At 22.3% G+C, this 18451-nt stretch overlaps 1 protein-coding gene across 5 annotated transcripts; it reads left to right on the forward strand.

The window, feature by feature from the left end:
- The first annotated feature begins 1560 nt into the window (after positions 1 to 1560).
- Positions 1561 to 13109, forward strand: LOC112595014 (H(+)/Cl(-) exchange transporter 4). Of its 5 annotated transcripts, none has more exons than XM_025340080.1 (17): positions 1561 to 1928; positions 4367 to 4470; positions 5669 to 5789; positions 7040 to 7075; positions 8850 to 8989; positions 9068 to 9283; positions 9446 to 9607; positions 10089 to 10236; positions 10301 to 10440; positions 11072 to 11254; positions 11321 to 11535; positions 11602 to 11719; positions 11811 to 12024; positions 12131 to 12341; positions 12419 to 12582; positions 12642 to 12849; positions 12922 to 13109. In XM_025340080.1, the coding sequence occupies exons 2-17, from the start codon at positions 4387 to 4389 to the stop codon at positions 13010 to 13012; spliced, it is 2451 nt and encodes an 816-aa protein (XP_025195865.1). In that variant the 5' UTR covers positions 1561 to 1928; positions 4367 to 4386; the 3' UTR covers positions 13013 to 13109. The 5 variants fall into 5 exon arrangements, with proteins under 5 accessions (XP_025195865.1, XP_025195867.1, XP_025195866.1 ...); XM_025340082.1 differs by lacking the exon at positions 4367 to 4470 and adding an exon at positions 5469 to 5539 and having other exon boundaries at positions 12922 to 13012; XM_025340083.1 differs by lacking the exon at positions 1561 to 1928 and adding an exon at positions 5469 to 5539 and having other exon boundaries at positions 4383 to 4470; positions 12922 to 13012.
- The last annotated feature ends 5342 nt before the right edge of the window (positions 13110 to 18451 follow it).

An 18451-nucleotide genomic window follows, 5' to 3' on the forward strand; every position in this document is an offset into this window, starting at 1 on the left:
AATAAATAATTTATTATAAACGCCTGTAAGCACTAAGCAGTACAAGGCTCAAGTATAATAATTTATAATAGGTAGATTTAACTGAATGTAAGTAATAAAATAAAACAAGAAATAAGTATATAATTCAAATAGTAATATAAATAATAGATTTAACAAAAGCAATAAAATTAATAAAACCAATAGATTTTACAAAAATCATAAACATTAAAACTCAGTTTAATAAATGGAAATCAAGAGTATAGAACTAATTATTAATTTTTCAACTTATTATATTATCGAGCAATATGATTATCAGTTAGAGAATTATTAATTCATCCTCCATCATTGTTCAATTCGATTTTAAGATATATCTTTTCTTAAATTGTGCCAATCAAGTAAATATAGTAAGTCAGTCCTGTACTTTAATATACAACTATGGTTAAAAATCTTTTACTCAAAATAGTAAAAAAATAAAACTAGTTAATTTTATTTTTTAATTGTGCTATTGTTCTATGATTATTCCTAAGTAGTAATTGTAGATTTATTTATTATAAGTACATTAGTACTTACATCAGACTACCGTGAAAAATACTATTGTTTTTCCACTGAAGACTATAAAACAAAGATTAACTCAAATCTGTTACCTAACTATGAAAATCGAAATTATATTTTATTTCAAAAAACGTTTATCATTATACATTACTTTCAATACAAATGAATTTAAACAAGAACATTTTAATTTAAAATCTCACATGAAAATAAAATTTCTCTGCCATAAAATAAAATTAAAAATTAAAACTATTAATTATTAATCATCATTATAATAGTATAAACACAACGACTTTTAAATATTATGCAGTATAACAATTTTTGTTATAATTCATTTATAAATTATAATTATTTATTTACAATCCATAAACTGCTAAACACAGTCAATTTAATATATATCACTATTAAAAGTTGACACGAAAAGACATGAGTATAAGTCCACTGTTTACAGTAAGTTATTAGGCCGCCCGAACAAGAGTTGAATTTGCTTTAGTTAAACACTGAGTAGAACTCTAGGCCATACATATTTGCTTTCCCGGTAGTTTTGGTATGAATTTATGGGTAATTAAGTATGAGAGTATGAGACTGTTAAAGTGTTAACAATTTGACTGTATCTTATTATAACGATGATTTTACGTTTTGGAACTAGAAATTGAGTTTGGTTTATTTAAACACAGGAGTAATACAATATATTTTTATATATTATAATTTATAATTCTACGAAATCAGATGTTAAAAATTTAAAATTATGACGTAAATACTAAATACCTAAACCTACTACACGAGTAAATGCGATTAAAGTTTAAATAATAAATTTTTAATATTTTAAACATCGATAATTTTATTATTGGCAGATCGGAACGTGCACCAACGTTGAAACACTTGAAACCTGAAAATCCCATCCATTAATTTATCAATAAATTATCGTTCTAGTCGTCCCACTCTTATTTTTGAAAATTCATGATTACACCAAAACTAACTCTATCTAGTATCTATATTCTGTTATCATTATTGTTTTGATTAAACGAAATTGCAAAATCTTATCCACAATCCACATAAGTATTTTTTACAATTTCACATTATTTACTGTTTACAATATATATTCACCTGTACACCAACCACGAAGGCAATTTACTCGCCTAGAATCTTAGGACACGAATTCATTATCTTATCGTTTTATCAACAAATATTAAATATTAAATAATAATTGAAATATTTCGTATTATATATTGTATATTATTTTTTAATTCAAAATTTTTCAAGAATATTATATTCAAACAACAAAAATAGTTTAACCACTTTATTATTTCAACACCTATCTTCAACTGCCTTCTTTTCAGTATTCATTAACTGATCATTACGCCATGAGTCAGAAATGTGGTGGTTCTCAAAAATAAAATGTAAGTGGAATTTGTCGCTTTAAATAATAAAACTTAAATTACAAATTTAAGTGTTATCAATTTTGTTTGTTTTTTCTCCTTTGTTTAAACAATTTGTTTTCTCTATTAAATTATTCATCATAAATTATTTTTTTGGTTTCCAAGTACTTATTTAGTTTGGTATTGTAGGTATATAGTATCTTCAGAAGCCTTTAACTTATAAAATCAATTGCTTGTAAATATTTTCTATTACTGTATGTTTCCAATTTCCATATGGGATAAATAAAATAAGATGATTTTGTAGTTGTTCAACAAGTTTAAAGTTATATGAAATGCAATCAGATATTCTCGTTTTCTTTTTAATATACATAAATGTATAACTTAGAAAGATTATATTTCAGAATTATGATTGGTTTAATTAAAATTAATTAATTTGAAATCTAAAAAAACATACATCATAACCCAACTTTCTAAATATATTTATAATTATTTTTATTTATTATTTACTAGCTATACTATCAGTTGCTGGTAATTTATATTGAAACTCATAGCATCAACTTACATGATTACTCTCAAATTTCCAAATGCTGATAACAATTTTTTGTTAATTTTCTTTACTAAAAAACTTTCTTAAAGATTCTATCATTCATGACAACTTATTTATGATTTAATTGGACGGCTTATATTTTTTATCAATTACTTTACCAACATCATAAATATCCTATTTATAGGTCTATTTCTTAATGTTTTTAACTGATATTATAAAAGGTAATTTGTATTAATCTAATAAGCCAAATTAATTATTGTATTGTTTATTATCTTTTTTTTTAGATTTATCCCATTCATATCTTATAATTCTATCAACAATAGTTTATTCTTAATTAATTTAAAAATTTTAGTTTTAAATCCAGCCAATAATACTTAATAATTTATTTTATATCTTACAAAACTTATATCATAAAATTTCCAATTTAACAAAGTATAATAATATAATCATTAATGCCTAATAACTTCTAAAAAAGTTTGAATTCATTCATTTTTGTTAAATTAAACTTTGATTTTATGTGATATTATTTATTATTTCCCTGGTAGTTATAATTTTGTAACCAACATTTTTTTTATAATTCCAAACATATAGTAATATTTTCATGTAGTTAAAAATGTATTTAAAGTTTCTTATTTTAAAATATTTAATGCGGTCATTAATTCAATCAGAATAATTGTTATACTTACTTTTGTAAATTTAAATTATAGCTGCTCCTTTGTTTATTTTTGAATATTATATTAAATAACTAACTTTATTATAGAAATTTAAAATAAATAAATAAAACTTTATTTTTTTAATACCTATGTGCATTAAAATTATTATTCATTTCATTAGTAATGGATAAATACCAGTAAAATAATATGCCATAGTTTAATTGTTTCATAATTTTATCCAAAATAAGCAAGTTAAAATTTTAATTAAGAAGAAATTATTTAAATACTTAATAGATCTCTGTAAATATTTGTATCATAATCAACATAATGTAATGTTTTCTGTTCATTATTGATTTTACTTAGAAATACACACGAACAAGAAGTCATTGATGTGAAAGTATTACATAATTGGTTTATTACAATTTACATAAGCTTACACATTTTTCTTCTATGCGATTTTTAAGAATATCAAATAAAAATATCAATTACTTTTAAATGTCTTTTAGGAATTTTTTTAACTAATAAGTTAAATAATATTAAGTATATACCTATATAGTTAAATATTTTCCATGTTTGTATCCATTTAATATCATTGTTTGTTAATCTATTATTGACCTTCTATATTTCTGTATAATTTATATAATATTATCAAATAAACCACAAACATGTGCATAGATATAATAGGTATACAAGATTTCAATTGCAAAAGTAGATAGTAAATGATTTAGTGCTCTATATGTTTGTTTATTACAGTATTATTTGATTTATTGCAACATACTGTAAATCTTCAAAATAAAAATAGTTATAAAGTGACTAAATATTATGAATCTTAATACTTCTTAATATTTATCTGATTACTTATGAGTAAGTGGACTATTTGCTAAAAATGAAGTTAGACGATCTTTCATCATGGCTCATATCATTGTTATAGTCAATAAACATAGTGTATATTAATTATTTACTTATTTTTTATTTTTTAAACTATAAAAATGATTAAATTTTCCAAAGAAATTTTGGGTATGTATTAATAAGTTATAAGTTATAACTATATACATATATACTTATACATTATTTAAATTTACCTTTAAACAATAATTGAAGAATTACATTATGGTATTAAATAATAAATTAAAACTTTAACCATGTAATTCATGTTAATATTTTATAATAACTGTTAGTGAAAAAAAAAAAAAATAACAAACTACCTACTTGTGTGTAATTTATTTAAAACTAATTTTTATGTTGTTTTTAAAACTCAGAAATATGTTTCTCCACAAGTATGGAAAATTTACCGTTAACAAGCAATATTCGAAAAAATGATCTCCCTAATAAGCCTTCTACTTCCTATCAGGCTGTTAAACAGGTATTAATTACAAATCAAGTAAAAATTGCTTTTTTTGTAGTTGAATGTGAATGTCAATTTGAAAATAATTTTGTTGATAATGTTTTTTTGTACCTTCAGCTTTTAAATAATATATTTTTAAACTATTAGTTTGGAGTGAATCACTCAAATGTATTGTGAAATATTTAAATTTACTTTGCTTATTATTTTAATAATAAATAAAATATAATTTATACTTTTTTTATTAAATTTATACATTTATAAACTACTTATCTTTATGCTCTTTTATCTAACATTTTAAGGGGGCGTTTCTGATATCATACTAAATGTGTAAAAATAATAAAACTATTTTTGTTAATTTAAGGGTAAATATTTAATAAAGTCTTAACAAAACTGGTAAATTAATTGTTAACTCTTCTCTGTGTTTTATAATAACTTGAAATAAAAATAAATTAATTTATATAAGTTTAACTTAATCTTTATTATAATATATTTAAATGCATATATATAGAACCTATGTGCGTTTCATAGGATTTAAAATTTTTGTAATTTTTTATAATTTTTAACTGCATAAAATTGTTTCTATGCTCTTATAATTTAAAAAGATCCAATTAATTTAATGGTTAATCTTTCAATATTTGTTATCTACATAATTTTTAACATATTACAAAAATGTCATCATTTTATTAAATGTGTACTTGATTTTAGCTTATTTATTTTTCAATTATTATTTGTATTGTTTTTATGTTTAATAATAAGCTAATAGTATTATTATTTGCTATTTTTAATTTTAGATTATAGTTCAGTATCATAATATTATTATTTTTAGTAGTAATGTACATGGGAGTTCTTATTTATATTTTAGGAAAATAAGTATATTTATTATACTCCTAATATTAATATGTATTGTTTTTTATTTATAACTGAATTATTTGCTAATAATATAAACTGTAAATGACAATAATAATACTATTAGATTATGTGATATTATGCGTATAAATACGTTGAGCAATTTTTAGGTGTTGGTTTGTAGAGTGTAGTTAATTGATGTCTATTCAATATCGCATTTTCAAAATTGTATAATATGAAAGTAAGTATTTAAATAATTAATAATTATGTATATTTATATAAAAATTATTTTTATTCTAAGCACTTGCAATTAATTAAAATTTTAAATTAACACATTACACAATTGATTGTATTTTTGTCACATTTATAGGTAAAAAAATTAACTGAAAGAAATGTGGGAATAAGTTCGGATGATGATATGATAGACATTACAACTTCAGGAACAATGACTGAACGTACTTTAAATCAGAGATCTCCAATAAATTTACCAGGTAATATAATTTTATTTAATATAATCATTATATAGACATTATATGATGTATCTTTTTATACAACTGTTAGGAAATGCTACCAATTTAAAATAATAAGATTATTAGATGTTTATTTCCTTATCATATTAAATAAGTAATTTTATTGTTTTTGTAAATCTGTATATTTTAAGTTGTTTGCCATAATAGAGAGATTAAATCTTTCAGTAAACTATTACATTTTATTAGCCCATAATATTTCATGAAAACATTAGTTCATAAGTACTTATTCTTAAATATAATAAAAATACTAATTTTAAATTAATAAATAGTATGCTTGACATGATTTAAATCTTTCTTCAATATAGATGTAAAACATACTCGGTAGAAGAAAAAAAACAAAAAATTATTTTGAATAAAAATTCTTCAATTGTATTACAATAGCACTTAAAGATTTTTAATCTTTTTATTTAGAAACTTGTAAAAAACTAATAATATATTATTCACTTAATTATTTTATATTATGTACAATGTATATGTTTCTGTAATTGCTTAGATATATTTTATTATTTAAATATAAATATCTATCATATAGGATTTTAAATGAATTAATAATTATATTATAATTAATTTAATATTTTTAATTTTTGTGAATAGTGAATGTATTGTATTAATTAAAACTTTGTTATTATAACTTCCAAGTTCCAAGTTTACTTTTAATCTTTATTTAAATAGTGGTATAATATTACACATTATATTATTTGCATTTAGTTACTAACCTTTTCATAAAATAGTTATATTTGAAACAAAAATTGCTATTGCTTATACATATTATTATTATTTTAAAATCCAATTTTTTGAAATTTAAGTAAGTAAAGAAGTAAAAATCAAATCAAAATGTTCCATTTATTTGATATTTTTTTAGTAAAAGTTTTGAATTGATTAATTTAAAATGTACATTTAGGTTTAATTTTGGAGAATTTTAATTTATAGTATGTATTTTTATTTATGAGCTATAATCAATTTATATTTATTCAAAATAATAACAATAAATATTTAGTTTTTAATAAAACAGTCACACTATATAAAATTTGAAATTCAGTGTTATCTAAACAATTGTTTCTTTATTTGACAATCATTTCATAAAAACAATTTTGAATTTGTATTCTGATTAAAAAATATAATATTTTTTATAAAAATTTTTATAAATGTATAAGACTTTTAGTTTTAAACATGTATTTTTGTTATATGTTAAAATACTATAAAATTTAAAGGTATTGACGTCATTTTTGCGGGAACAATAAATTTTGGTAAGTTTATTTCTTGTGAGTTATGAGTATTATATTATTTTGTTTTCTATTAAACACATAGTTTGTTGGCTTATAGAATCATTAGAGCTTTCTGGTTTCAGTGATTACATTTTTAGAATTTAATTTTCTATAGATTTCACTAGCTTAAAAGTTAAAACTCAAGTTCATTGCTAGCGTTTGAAATTATATTGTTCTAAATAAAACAAAAAACAAATATATTAAATTATGTGATAATATACTGCAGTTTATATTATATATAACTAATAAGCTATTTAAGAACTATAGTCTTTAAAATCTAATTAATGATTATAACCGTTAGTTATAATATTAAATCAGTAACTAATGATAAATATTTAAATTAATTCTGTCTTTCTAGGGTAAAACAGAAATATTTGTCTAGTAACAGTAATACAGTTATAAATAAATAAATATAATATATGATTATTTAATATTATATTAATTATATTAATGGTGCTATATTTTTAATTATTTACAATGTCATACAATAAAGAAATTAATATTTACGATTTTGTGCCTTAAATTGTCTAGATAGTAAATTTTAATTAATTTTTTTTCAAAAATATAAATTTTATTACATATAAAAATATTGAAAAGTTCTTATAAAGTACTTAAGTGTAAAAAATCCTTAACTAAAACAATATAATTACAGATAAATTAAAAAAAAATTCTTTGCATAATAATGTGTTTTATATTAATATTTAGTACTTTTTATTTTAATATTGGTGTAATGGTATAACCTTTAGTGTATACAGAGTAGCTATTTATAAAATATTTATCCTAATCCTTGTATAATTTCTATGTATTATAAATTATATTATTACTTATTTTATTAATTACTAGTTATTGTTGTAAATTTTATATGAATCGCAAGTAATTGCTTAATCCTGAATATTATATTATCAAACATTGTAGTTATTAGGTTTAAATTGTTGGGTTAATGCTTACAGGATAAATTTTATTCTTAATTATCCATAACTATTTTGATTAAAATTTATTAATATGTTATTGGGAAGTATTTAGCTATGATATTTTGATTTAATATAATATTCTAATTTCTAAATTAATAATTTATTTTTAATTAGTGTTATTTGATCTTTGTTTGGAAATAAAATTGAATATAATATATGTTGCTATAAATTAAATTAAATTTATTGTTATGCAATAATAACTATTGATAATACTCTTTGGGTTTTATTATAAAAATAGCATTAATTATCCAAATATTCTTAATAAATAAATATATTCTATCACAATGTATGTTACGCAAATGCACAGATTGTATTATTTTTATATTTTACTGTATTTTATATGTTAGTTATTGCACAAACCATCAATTTACTAAAATTTAACTCATAACTTTATCATTAGTGAGAATAATTATCAGATTACTCTAATAATCAAATAAAAAATGTATAGTTTTTCAAAATGTAGTACAATTATTAATTTATATTCAGTGTATCGTAAGGCAACTTCTCTAAAAAGTAAAGGTAGATTGCTTTTTCAATTAAAAAAATTAATTTAATAGATGTATTTATTAATTAATTAATTAATTTTTTTTTTTTTGATTGCCTTATTCCCTTACATATTGTTTTATATTATAAAATTAAGAACTCATATTTTATTAAATACACAAAAATAAAAAGCTATTAAATTAATTTTTTACTTAATTGTAGTAAAGTTTATAAATTTATAGCATATATTTTTTTGTATTTATATCTTATTATTTTATTTAAATTATAACAACTATTTAAAGGATCTGGTGAAACTGAGGATATTCCTGGAATTGGTCAATATGAAGATTTTCATACTATTGATTGGCAACGAGACATTGCAAGAGATCGGATGCGACATAGATATATACTAAAACGCAAACAAAATTCATTTATTGATCTAGTACAAAAATATTTTAATTATAAAATACCTAACCTTACTTATAAACTAAGTATAATAAAATTATTTTAATTTAATTAGATAAAATCAGCTCATGATGCATGGTCAGGCTGGCTTTGTGTTCTATTGGTTGGACTTGTGACTGGAACTGTTGCAGCAATAATTGACATTGGAACATCATGGATGTCAGATCTAAAATTTGGTATTTGTCCTCAAGCATTTTGGTTAAACATGGAACAATGTTGCTGGTCATCAAACGAAACTTCATTTGAACTAGATAAAGGAAACTGTTCACAAGTAACTATTTCAATTATCTAATTGATAAAAATATGCATGATGTAAAACCTTACTTATAAATCCATTATAACATGTTTTCTGAAATTTATAAAATAGTTTACAAACGTGTTAATATTTTATAAAATTGTATTTATTTTAAGTTATACTTTTTATTTATTTCAGTGGTTTTATTGGTCTGAAATAATGACTTCTTCAAACTATGGACCCTTTGCCTACATTGTATCATATTTATTTTACATTGCTTGGGCATTATTATTCGCAGCTCTTGCTGCTGGTTTAGTCAGAATGTTTGCTCCCTATGCATGTGGATCTGGTGTCCCAGAGGTAACGTTATTTTCTTTTATTTTTTAGTATACTCCTAGGATAACTTAAATTTTGTCGCCTTCAAAAAAAGCTGAAAATAAATATATTTATACTAGTTTGAACTAATTTTTGGCAAAAAACTTCTATGATCAAACAATAATTAAAGTTAATAATAATTTTACTTATTATTAAAATAAGTCAGCATAATGATTTTTGATAACTAAAAATTTGTTTTGTAATAGGTATATTCATGCATATATATGTTTTTCAACATCTCAATTTTTAATCAAATTTTAAGCATTTTTAAATATTAATATTTTATATACACTTAACTCACTTAATATTAAATGATCTAATATCTTAAAATATCAACAAAAAAAATATCAATAACAATATCTTATAAAACTAATCATAAACAATGATTTAAATTTACAAAGCTAATCATTAAGTTTTTTTAATACTGTTTAAAACATACTTATGAAATTTAAATGTGGTTTTACAGATAAAAACAATTTTAAGTGGTTTTATAATTAGAGGTTACTTAGGAAAGTGGACTCTACTAATAAAATCTGTTGGAATAATGATGTGTGTTTCGGCTGGACTTAGTTTGGGCAAAGAAGGACCTATGGTACATATAGCTTCATGTATTGGTAGGTAGAATTTTTATGATCAATTCAAATATTCAAATATATTATTTTATGGTTATTGTTTTAGGCAATATTTTATCATATTTGTTTCCTAAGTATGGCCGCAATGAAGCAAAAAAGAGAGAAATATTGTCAGCAGCAGCAGCTGCAGGGGTTTCTGTTGCTTTTGGGGCTCCAATTGGTGGGGTTCTTTTTAGTTTAGAAGAGGTATTTTATTTTTATTTTTAAATTAAAAAATCCTTTAACCCTTTGTTTATTGTTTGAGGTACATATTATGTATCATAGGATCTCATAATACAAAAATTCACTAATAATTACCTAACTTTTGTATACCCTTTATGAATAAGTAGATGAATGTTATTCATTTTTACTTTTGGGTTAGAACTTTTATATTTTAGAATACTTACACTAAAGCTATTTAGATAACATTTATTTCACTCTTATAACAGAGATAACTTTATGTGTCATGGTTATAAACATAATGTTTTTGAAGAAATCAAATGATATAAATATATTATTTTTATCTTAATAAAATAAATTAAAACTAAAAACTTATTTTATCATGGTTTTTAAATATTTTTACTTTGTAAAACAGTGACTTTAAAGTTTTAAATAAATACAATTTTTTAAAAAAAAATTTGGAATTTAATAATAATTTCTTAATAAGAAATATTATATACATTTAGTATAATAATATTAATAACATTTAATACCTATATTAAAAATAAGTTTAATGATTTAAAATAATAAACAGTATTGTGATACAATTGTACCTCATGCAACAACCAGCATCTCAAAATATTATGCTACTAAATTTTTTAATATTTATTTTTTCAAGGTTAGCTATTATTTTCCTTTAAAAACTTTATGGCGTTCATTCTTTTGTGCTCTTGTTGCTGCATTTGTACTTAGTTCAATCAATCCATTTGGTAACGAACATTCTGTCATGTTCTATGTAGAATATCACAGGCCATGGATGTTTTTTGAACTTATACCATTTATTGGATTGGGAATTATTGGAGTAATTACATTTTAATTTGTATTCATTTTAATTTTGTAATGATTTTTAAACAATTATTAAATTTAGGGTGTAATTGCAACAGTTTTTATCAAATGCAATATTAAATGGTGTCGTTTTCGTAAAACATCTATTCTTGGACAATATCCAGTCATGGAAGTATTATTACTCGCGGCTGTAACAGCAATACTCTCATATCCCAACCCATATACACGTATGGGAACTAGTCAATTAATTTATCTTCTTTTCAGCCAATGTGATGTATCTAGTAATGATGGTTTGTGGTGAGAGTTGATATTATATGATATAAAAATGTATAAATTATTAAAATATGGCTTTATAATGTTTAGTGATTATACAAATGATAAAGCAAATGTAGCTGGACCCGGTGTATACACAGCTATGTTACTTCTATCAATGGCATTTGTTTTGAAATTAGTCACTACAATTTTTACATTTGGCATCAAAGTATAAAAATCAAAGAAATTGAATATTAATTATTACTATTGTACCTAAATGTATAAATGATACATATGTAATGCTATATTATGTTCTACAGGTACCTTGTGGTTTATTTATTCCAAGTTTGGCTATGGGTGGTATAACTGGGCGTATTGTTGGTATTTTTATGCAACAATTAGCTGCTAAACATCCACATTTATGGTTTTTTGACAATAGTTGTGGATTACCAGGTCAAGAAGGCTGTATTACTCCTGGCTTATATGCCATGGTAGGTGCTGCTGCTGTTTTAGGAGGAGTAACCCGAATGACTGGTAACAATATTACTCTATATTAATTATTAAGTATTGTATGTTTTAATGAAACATTAAAGTTACACAGTACAAACAAAAAATAAATTTTTCAAATTAAAATTTTTAGTTTCATTGGTAGTCATTATGTTTGAATTGACTGGTGGTGTAAGATATATAGTTCCATTGATGGCGGCTGTCATGGCTAGCAAATGGGTTGGTGATGCACTTGGCAAAGAAGGCATGTATGATGCTCATATTCAATTAAATGGTTATCCATTTTTAGACAGTAAAGAAGATATTGTTCATACTGCCTTGGCGGCTGATGTAATGCAGCCTCGGTTAGTATTTTTTTTTTTTGATAATAAAAATTTGACAAAATTAAAACAGACATTTTATAAAATGTATTTAATGGTAGTCGAGCTGAAAATTTGAACGTTCTTACTCAAACTTCAATGTCACTTGAAGATACTGAAATATTATTAAAAGAAACTGAACATAATGGATTTCCAGTTGTGGTGTCACGAGAATCTCAATATCTTGTTGGATATGTACTACGTAGGGATTTGCAATTGGCAATAGGTAAGGTTCTACTTATCCATTATGTACTTCATAAATAATAATTGTAAAAATAATTTCAGAAAATGCAAAACGAACTATAGATGGACTTTTACCAGAATCTTTAGTTCTGTTTACTGATACAACTCAACAAGTAATGCCTCCACCTCTAAAATTAAAAAAAATTTTGGATATGGCCCCAATTACAATTACTGATCAAACACCTATGGAGACTGTTGTTGATATGTTCAGAAAATTAGGACTTCGGCAGACATTGGTTACACACAATGGGTTTGTATTTTAATATTTATCAATATTTCTTTAAGACTTATTTACATTTTTGATCTTGTATTGATTTTTTAGGAGGCTTTTGGGAGTAATAACAAAGAAAGATATTTTACGTTATATTAAACAGGTCGATAATGAAGATCCTAGTTCTGTACTCTTCCATTAATGGTCCTTAATTGACCATATGTGTTTTATATCCATTATTTAGCTCAATTTTCATATTTATGTTAATATATTGTAATATTATTTGTTCAAAGTTTTGTTTTAGAAACTTAATTTTAAATACATTATAATGATAGTTTCCTAGATATTTAAATTAAGTAAATATTTTAGAAAAAGTTAATTGTGAATAATAGTTTACTCAATTATTAAATAACTAAACAAAAATAACTATGTAATAGACTATGAATATTGTAAGATACATTTTGAATTTTTGGGTTTGCTTGTAGATAGTAACAGTAACAACTAAAATATATTGATAATTATAAAAAATATTATATTTTTTGCCTTTAATACTACAATTATTGATCTAAATTCATTTAAAACAGTGTTTCTCAAACTGTGGGTAGCGATCCACTGGTGGGTCGTCGGTCAATTTTTGGTGGGTTGTGAACAGTTTTTTTAATTATATAGATTCCAAGAAGTGTATGTTAAATAAATTTTAAATAGATTATTATTAATTAAAGTACATTTGTAACAATATATTGATTATAAACCTATACAATAATAAAAATAATAATTTAAACCTAATAAACAAATTCTGTTAAAAAAAATTAAAACATATTATATTATGTTATTTTAAATTAATTTTTTTTTTTTTTTAACTACTTTTTGAAAATTGAAACCATGTGGGTCACTAAAGGTTTTTTGGGGGAAATTTGGGTCGCGGTACTAAAAAGATTGAGAACCGCTGATTTAGATAAATCCCTTTATTTGATTTAGTCTATTAGTATGCATATATACTGTTGTATATGTTTTTTTAAGATTATTGTAATTTTTTATTTCCTTAAACATTAATCTTAATGTTTTAATTTTGTGCTTCTTGATAAATTAAATTACATAACCATTTATTTTTGTTAAATTAATAACTATGATATGGTGTAGAATTTTTTTTATTAGTTACATGTAAACAAAAACATTATCTACTACCAACGTTTTGTAATATAATATTTTTATTTTATTATATTAAGGCAATCAATTTAATTGTTCATATTATTGTTTTAGAAATTTCTTACTAGAATGATTTTATTGGTACAGATAACAATATTATTTGTTTGTACTCCATAACAATACTTTCCATACTTAACATTGCCATATTCAATGAAAGTCACAGTTAATATTTATATTTATTTATATATCGTAATTATTTCAATTGATAACTACTATTAATATTAATAATTATAATAATTAATAGGTAATAAAAATAACAAATTTTAACTTTAATGAATATATAATATTATATATAACTATTAATAATACTACTAATCATTTGTTTTTATACAGTTAAAGTTTTTATTGCTTATTAGTAGTTTTGTAAAATACTATAATAATATAGCTATAATTAAATGTTCAAGAAGATGTAAAAAAAAAAAAATTAGCATACTATCTTATGAGATAAATCATTTATTATATTATACCAGTTCATAACCTTTTCATAATGATGGAAAACTGAAAATTTTATAAAATTTTCACATAATACAACTATAAAATAAAACAATACTTAAATATGTTTTTAAATTGTGTAATATAATATAATTACATACATAACAATTAATAAATAATTTTTAAATTTTGACAAACACTTTCACCAAGATCCGCGAAAAATCAGTTCAGAAATACTATGTTACTCTAATATACAAAATATGTACTAATGTATATTTTACTGTCGTATAGTTATTATAATAAATAATAAATTGAATTTGACTAAGTGGAAATTTAGTATATGTCAAGCAGACCCTTTAATTTATTAAGTGTAACTTAATCATAATAATACACATATTTTTTTTTTTTTTTAATCATTGTAAATAGCCAAGTATACAATTGTCTTGTTCCATTGTACAATATATTTATCCATAATTTTGTAAATTCTATTACTTGCTATTTGTAGATCATTAATCAAACTTCCATTATATTATAAACCTGTAGTGACTGACTATGTCTCTTGGGCAAAATGGGCCAGATTTCAAGTCAAGACTGGTCTAAGTATTAAAATTAAATTTAAAAAAATAATAACTTCAAATTTCAAAAGTTTAATTCAGTTTTACCAAACATGTAACATTAGTAAAATTTATTATAAATTAATATTTCTCATTTCTTATCGTCAATTACATTGTTAATTAGATATTACCTTGTGTCAGTGCTTTATCATATTGTACATTGTCTAAATGTAAATAACATAGTTTCTATTGTTTTGCATAATTACTTCGTCATTTTCTATCACTTCAATATCAATTAAGTTATTATTGTGTTGTATGATTACAGTTCGAATGTTAAAAAAAAAAAAACAGAAAATCAACCCAAAAATTATATTTTTTTAAATAAATTGGAAACGATTACCTACTTGGCCTACCAAAAAAAATTTTTTTGGCCCTCGGTAAAGAAAGGTTGGTCACCACTGTTATGAGCTATAGAGTAGAGATTTTCAGCAGTTAATAATTGTGATTTTTTTTTTCTATAAGAAAAAAGAACATGGTAAAAATATATTTTATTCAACTGTATGAAGTGAATATAATGAATATAATAAAAATAAAAAAAATAGAAGTATCAATAAATTAATTAAAAATTGGTTCATTTTTAATAAAATATTTATCAATCGGTTTTTATAATTTGCAAAATGTAGAAAAAATATCTTCTTAAACTGTGAATTTCATTAAACTTGTTTCAAAAACTAAATAACTAATACAATGGGGCTGTGAATCTAATAGAGTTTAAAACCATTGTTATAAAAGAAGACTTTTAATAATTTAAATTTTAAACCCTCAATAACTTGAAATTTTTGATAATTTGTAATAGAAACATTTGGTTTCATTAAAACTGAAATCGAAATTTCATTTACAATTTTTCAGTACAATTTTATTTATCCGTTAATACCTATACTTATATTTATATTTTAAATACTAGATACATCACATCATCTAAGTTTATGGCTTATTCATGATTATCTTTGACAAATTTTAATGATTTATCTAATTAAAATAATTAAGTATATTACCATAATAATTCTTTGGATAAAATATATGTAGGTATTTTACAGTTCAATCTACATAATTTACTATGGTTTTAATTTAATTTTAATAGGTTTAAAAAAATTAAAAAATTCCAATTGATAGTTTTTTTTAAAACAATTGTTATAAATATTTTATTTTTTAATATATTCTTTAAGTTTTAGTGTACCTAAGTTTATAATATATTATTATTTATACCTACCTATGTTATATTAATTTTAATAAATGTTTGTATGGCGTTTATTATGTACATATTTTTGTCTTAAAAAATTATGAATACCTACCTACTATTGTAAAATGTATGCATTACATTATTATTTATTATACAACATAATCATTATTAATATAAATAATATGTAACTGTTATCAAGATATAAATTATAAAATATGACTTTTGATTTCTACTATGTTAATATTTATCTCATTTCAGATAATATTAAGCAATCATTATATTTGTCGCCATACTTAAGTTTTAGTTTGATTTAATAAATTTATGCACTTAAGTTTATAATAGCAACTTGGGCAGTGACATGTAAGCATTATCATTGGGTAAAACGTTAGAGCTAAGGTAGGTTATAGGTATATTTCTAAAGAAATATTGTAATTGTTATTTGTTTCATACTATATTTATTATTTAATAACTAATTATTGACAAAAACATTGCATTTATTATTTTCTTAAGTACTTACCTATTAGGTATGTACTATGATATTGTTATTAAAATATAATAATGCAAAAATGTCCAAAAAGCACTAAATATGCAAAAAAAAAAGCAAAATAAAATTTTTAATTTGAGTTTTTTGTATCATGAAACGTATTTTTAGCTTATTCTGCTATTTTTTAAGCATCTCATAAGAAATATGCAAATGCTATAAAATCCCAACCCTGAATTTATTGTTTTATAAAAATTAGGTATAATTATATTATATTATTTTAAGTATAGGTATACTTAAACTATTTAAGCAAAAATTATTTTATAGCAAAATAATCGATATTATAATTGAATATTTAAAATTAGAAACATAATAATTATTTTAACTTAACCATTTACCATATTACCATGGTATTTAATAGAAGATATTTCTAATTTTTATAACATCACTTACAAATCTATTGGCACGGTTGATGTTATTAGGTCTTTCAATTTCATTGAACCCATCATCAGTTAGCGTGTTTTATCCATTTTTTCACGTATATAATTATATAATTATGTACCTAACAAGCTTTCGTAATATCAACTGCTAAATTTGTAGTAACGTTTAAGGGTCTATCAAAAATTCTCCATTTATTTAATAAAATTCCGAAAACACATTTCACATATCTCCGTGCACGAGACAAATGATGGTAAAAACTTTTTTTTTCGATTAATTTCTTTCTGCATAGTAGTACGTTTTTTGATAGACCAAAAGCTTCACCGCTAACAAATACATATGGAATAGTTTTATTCGTATTCGGAAATTGAGATAGTTTGGGAATATGTAGTGATTTATTGGCCAATAAAGTCCAGAACTGTGAATTTTTGAAAATAGTAAAGTCAGAGTCCTTTCCAAATGATCCCACACCAACATAATATATAAACCGATAATCTGAATCTACAGTTTCTAATTAAACAATTAAGAAATAATGCTGACTACCGGTCCCAGTGGGTTCGATTATACAGTATGTATTTTCCGTCCACCGTTCCTAACTAAGCAATTAGGGAAAATTAGCTCGTAGTTTAGAACCAGCAAAAATATCTTGTCAATATCGATCCATAAAAGAAGGCATAGGTATAAACTTCTACTAGTTCATCCCATAATAGTATATTACAGTAAAATCTTCTAGAATAATCTGAGCAATTGTTGATGTTTCTAATTTGTAGTAATAATGCAAATCTGCGAATGTACCCAAGATATCTGAAATAATAAATAAAAAGTTTTCTTCATTTTAAAATATATTTATATAATATGTGTTAGGGGCAAAGTATAGATAGTGCAATTTCATATGTTTTTATATAATTTTTGGACTTTGAGATTTTTTAGATTATTCGTAGGTATCAGTGACAGATTGACACAACTGACAACTCTTATTGAGAGTGTAGTCAATATTAAAATATCTGATTACCCACCAACATTTTAAACACCTGCACCACTGTTATAGTTAAAGATCAACAAATTTCTATTTACCAACTTATATGGAAATAAAATATACATATAAAGTCGTTTAAGCCATCATTAATACGTATAATATTATATCGTAATCGTTGTATATATATTATATAGTTTATTTATGTATGTAAATATGTAATTTGAGATTCGATATTTAAATTATTAATTAACTATAGATAACAACATAGACAAAAATGAAAAAAATCTTAGAGATGCGTTCATTAGAAGTTAAAA

Source organism: Melanaphis sacchari, unplaced genomic scaffold (assembly GCF_002803265.2).
Source record: "Melanaphis sacchari strain LSU unplaced genomic scaffold, SCAv2.0 Contig24_pilon_pilon, whole genome shotgun sequence".
Taxonomy (NCBI): domain Eukaryota; kingdom Metazoa; phylum Arthropoda; class Insecta; order Hemiptera; family Aphididae; genus Melanaphis; species Melanaphis sacchari.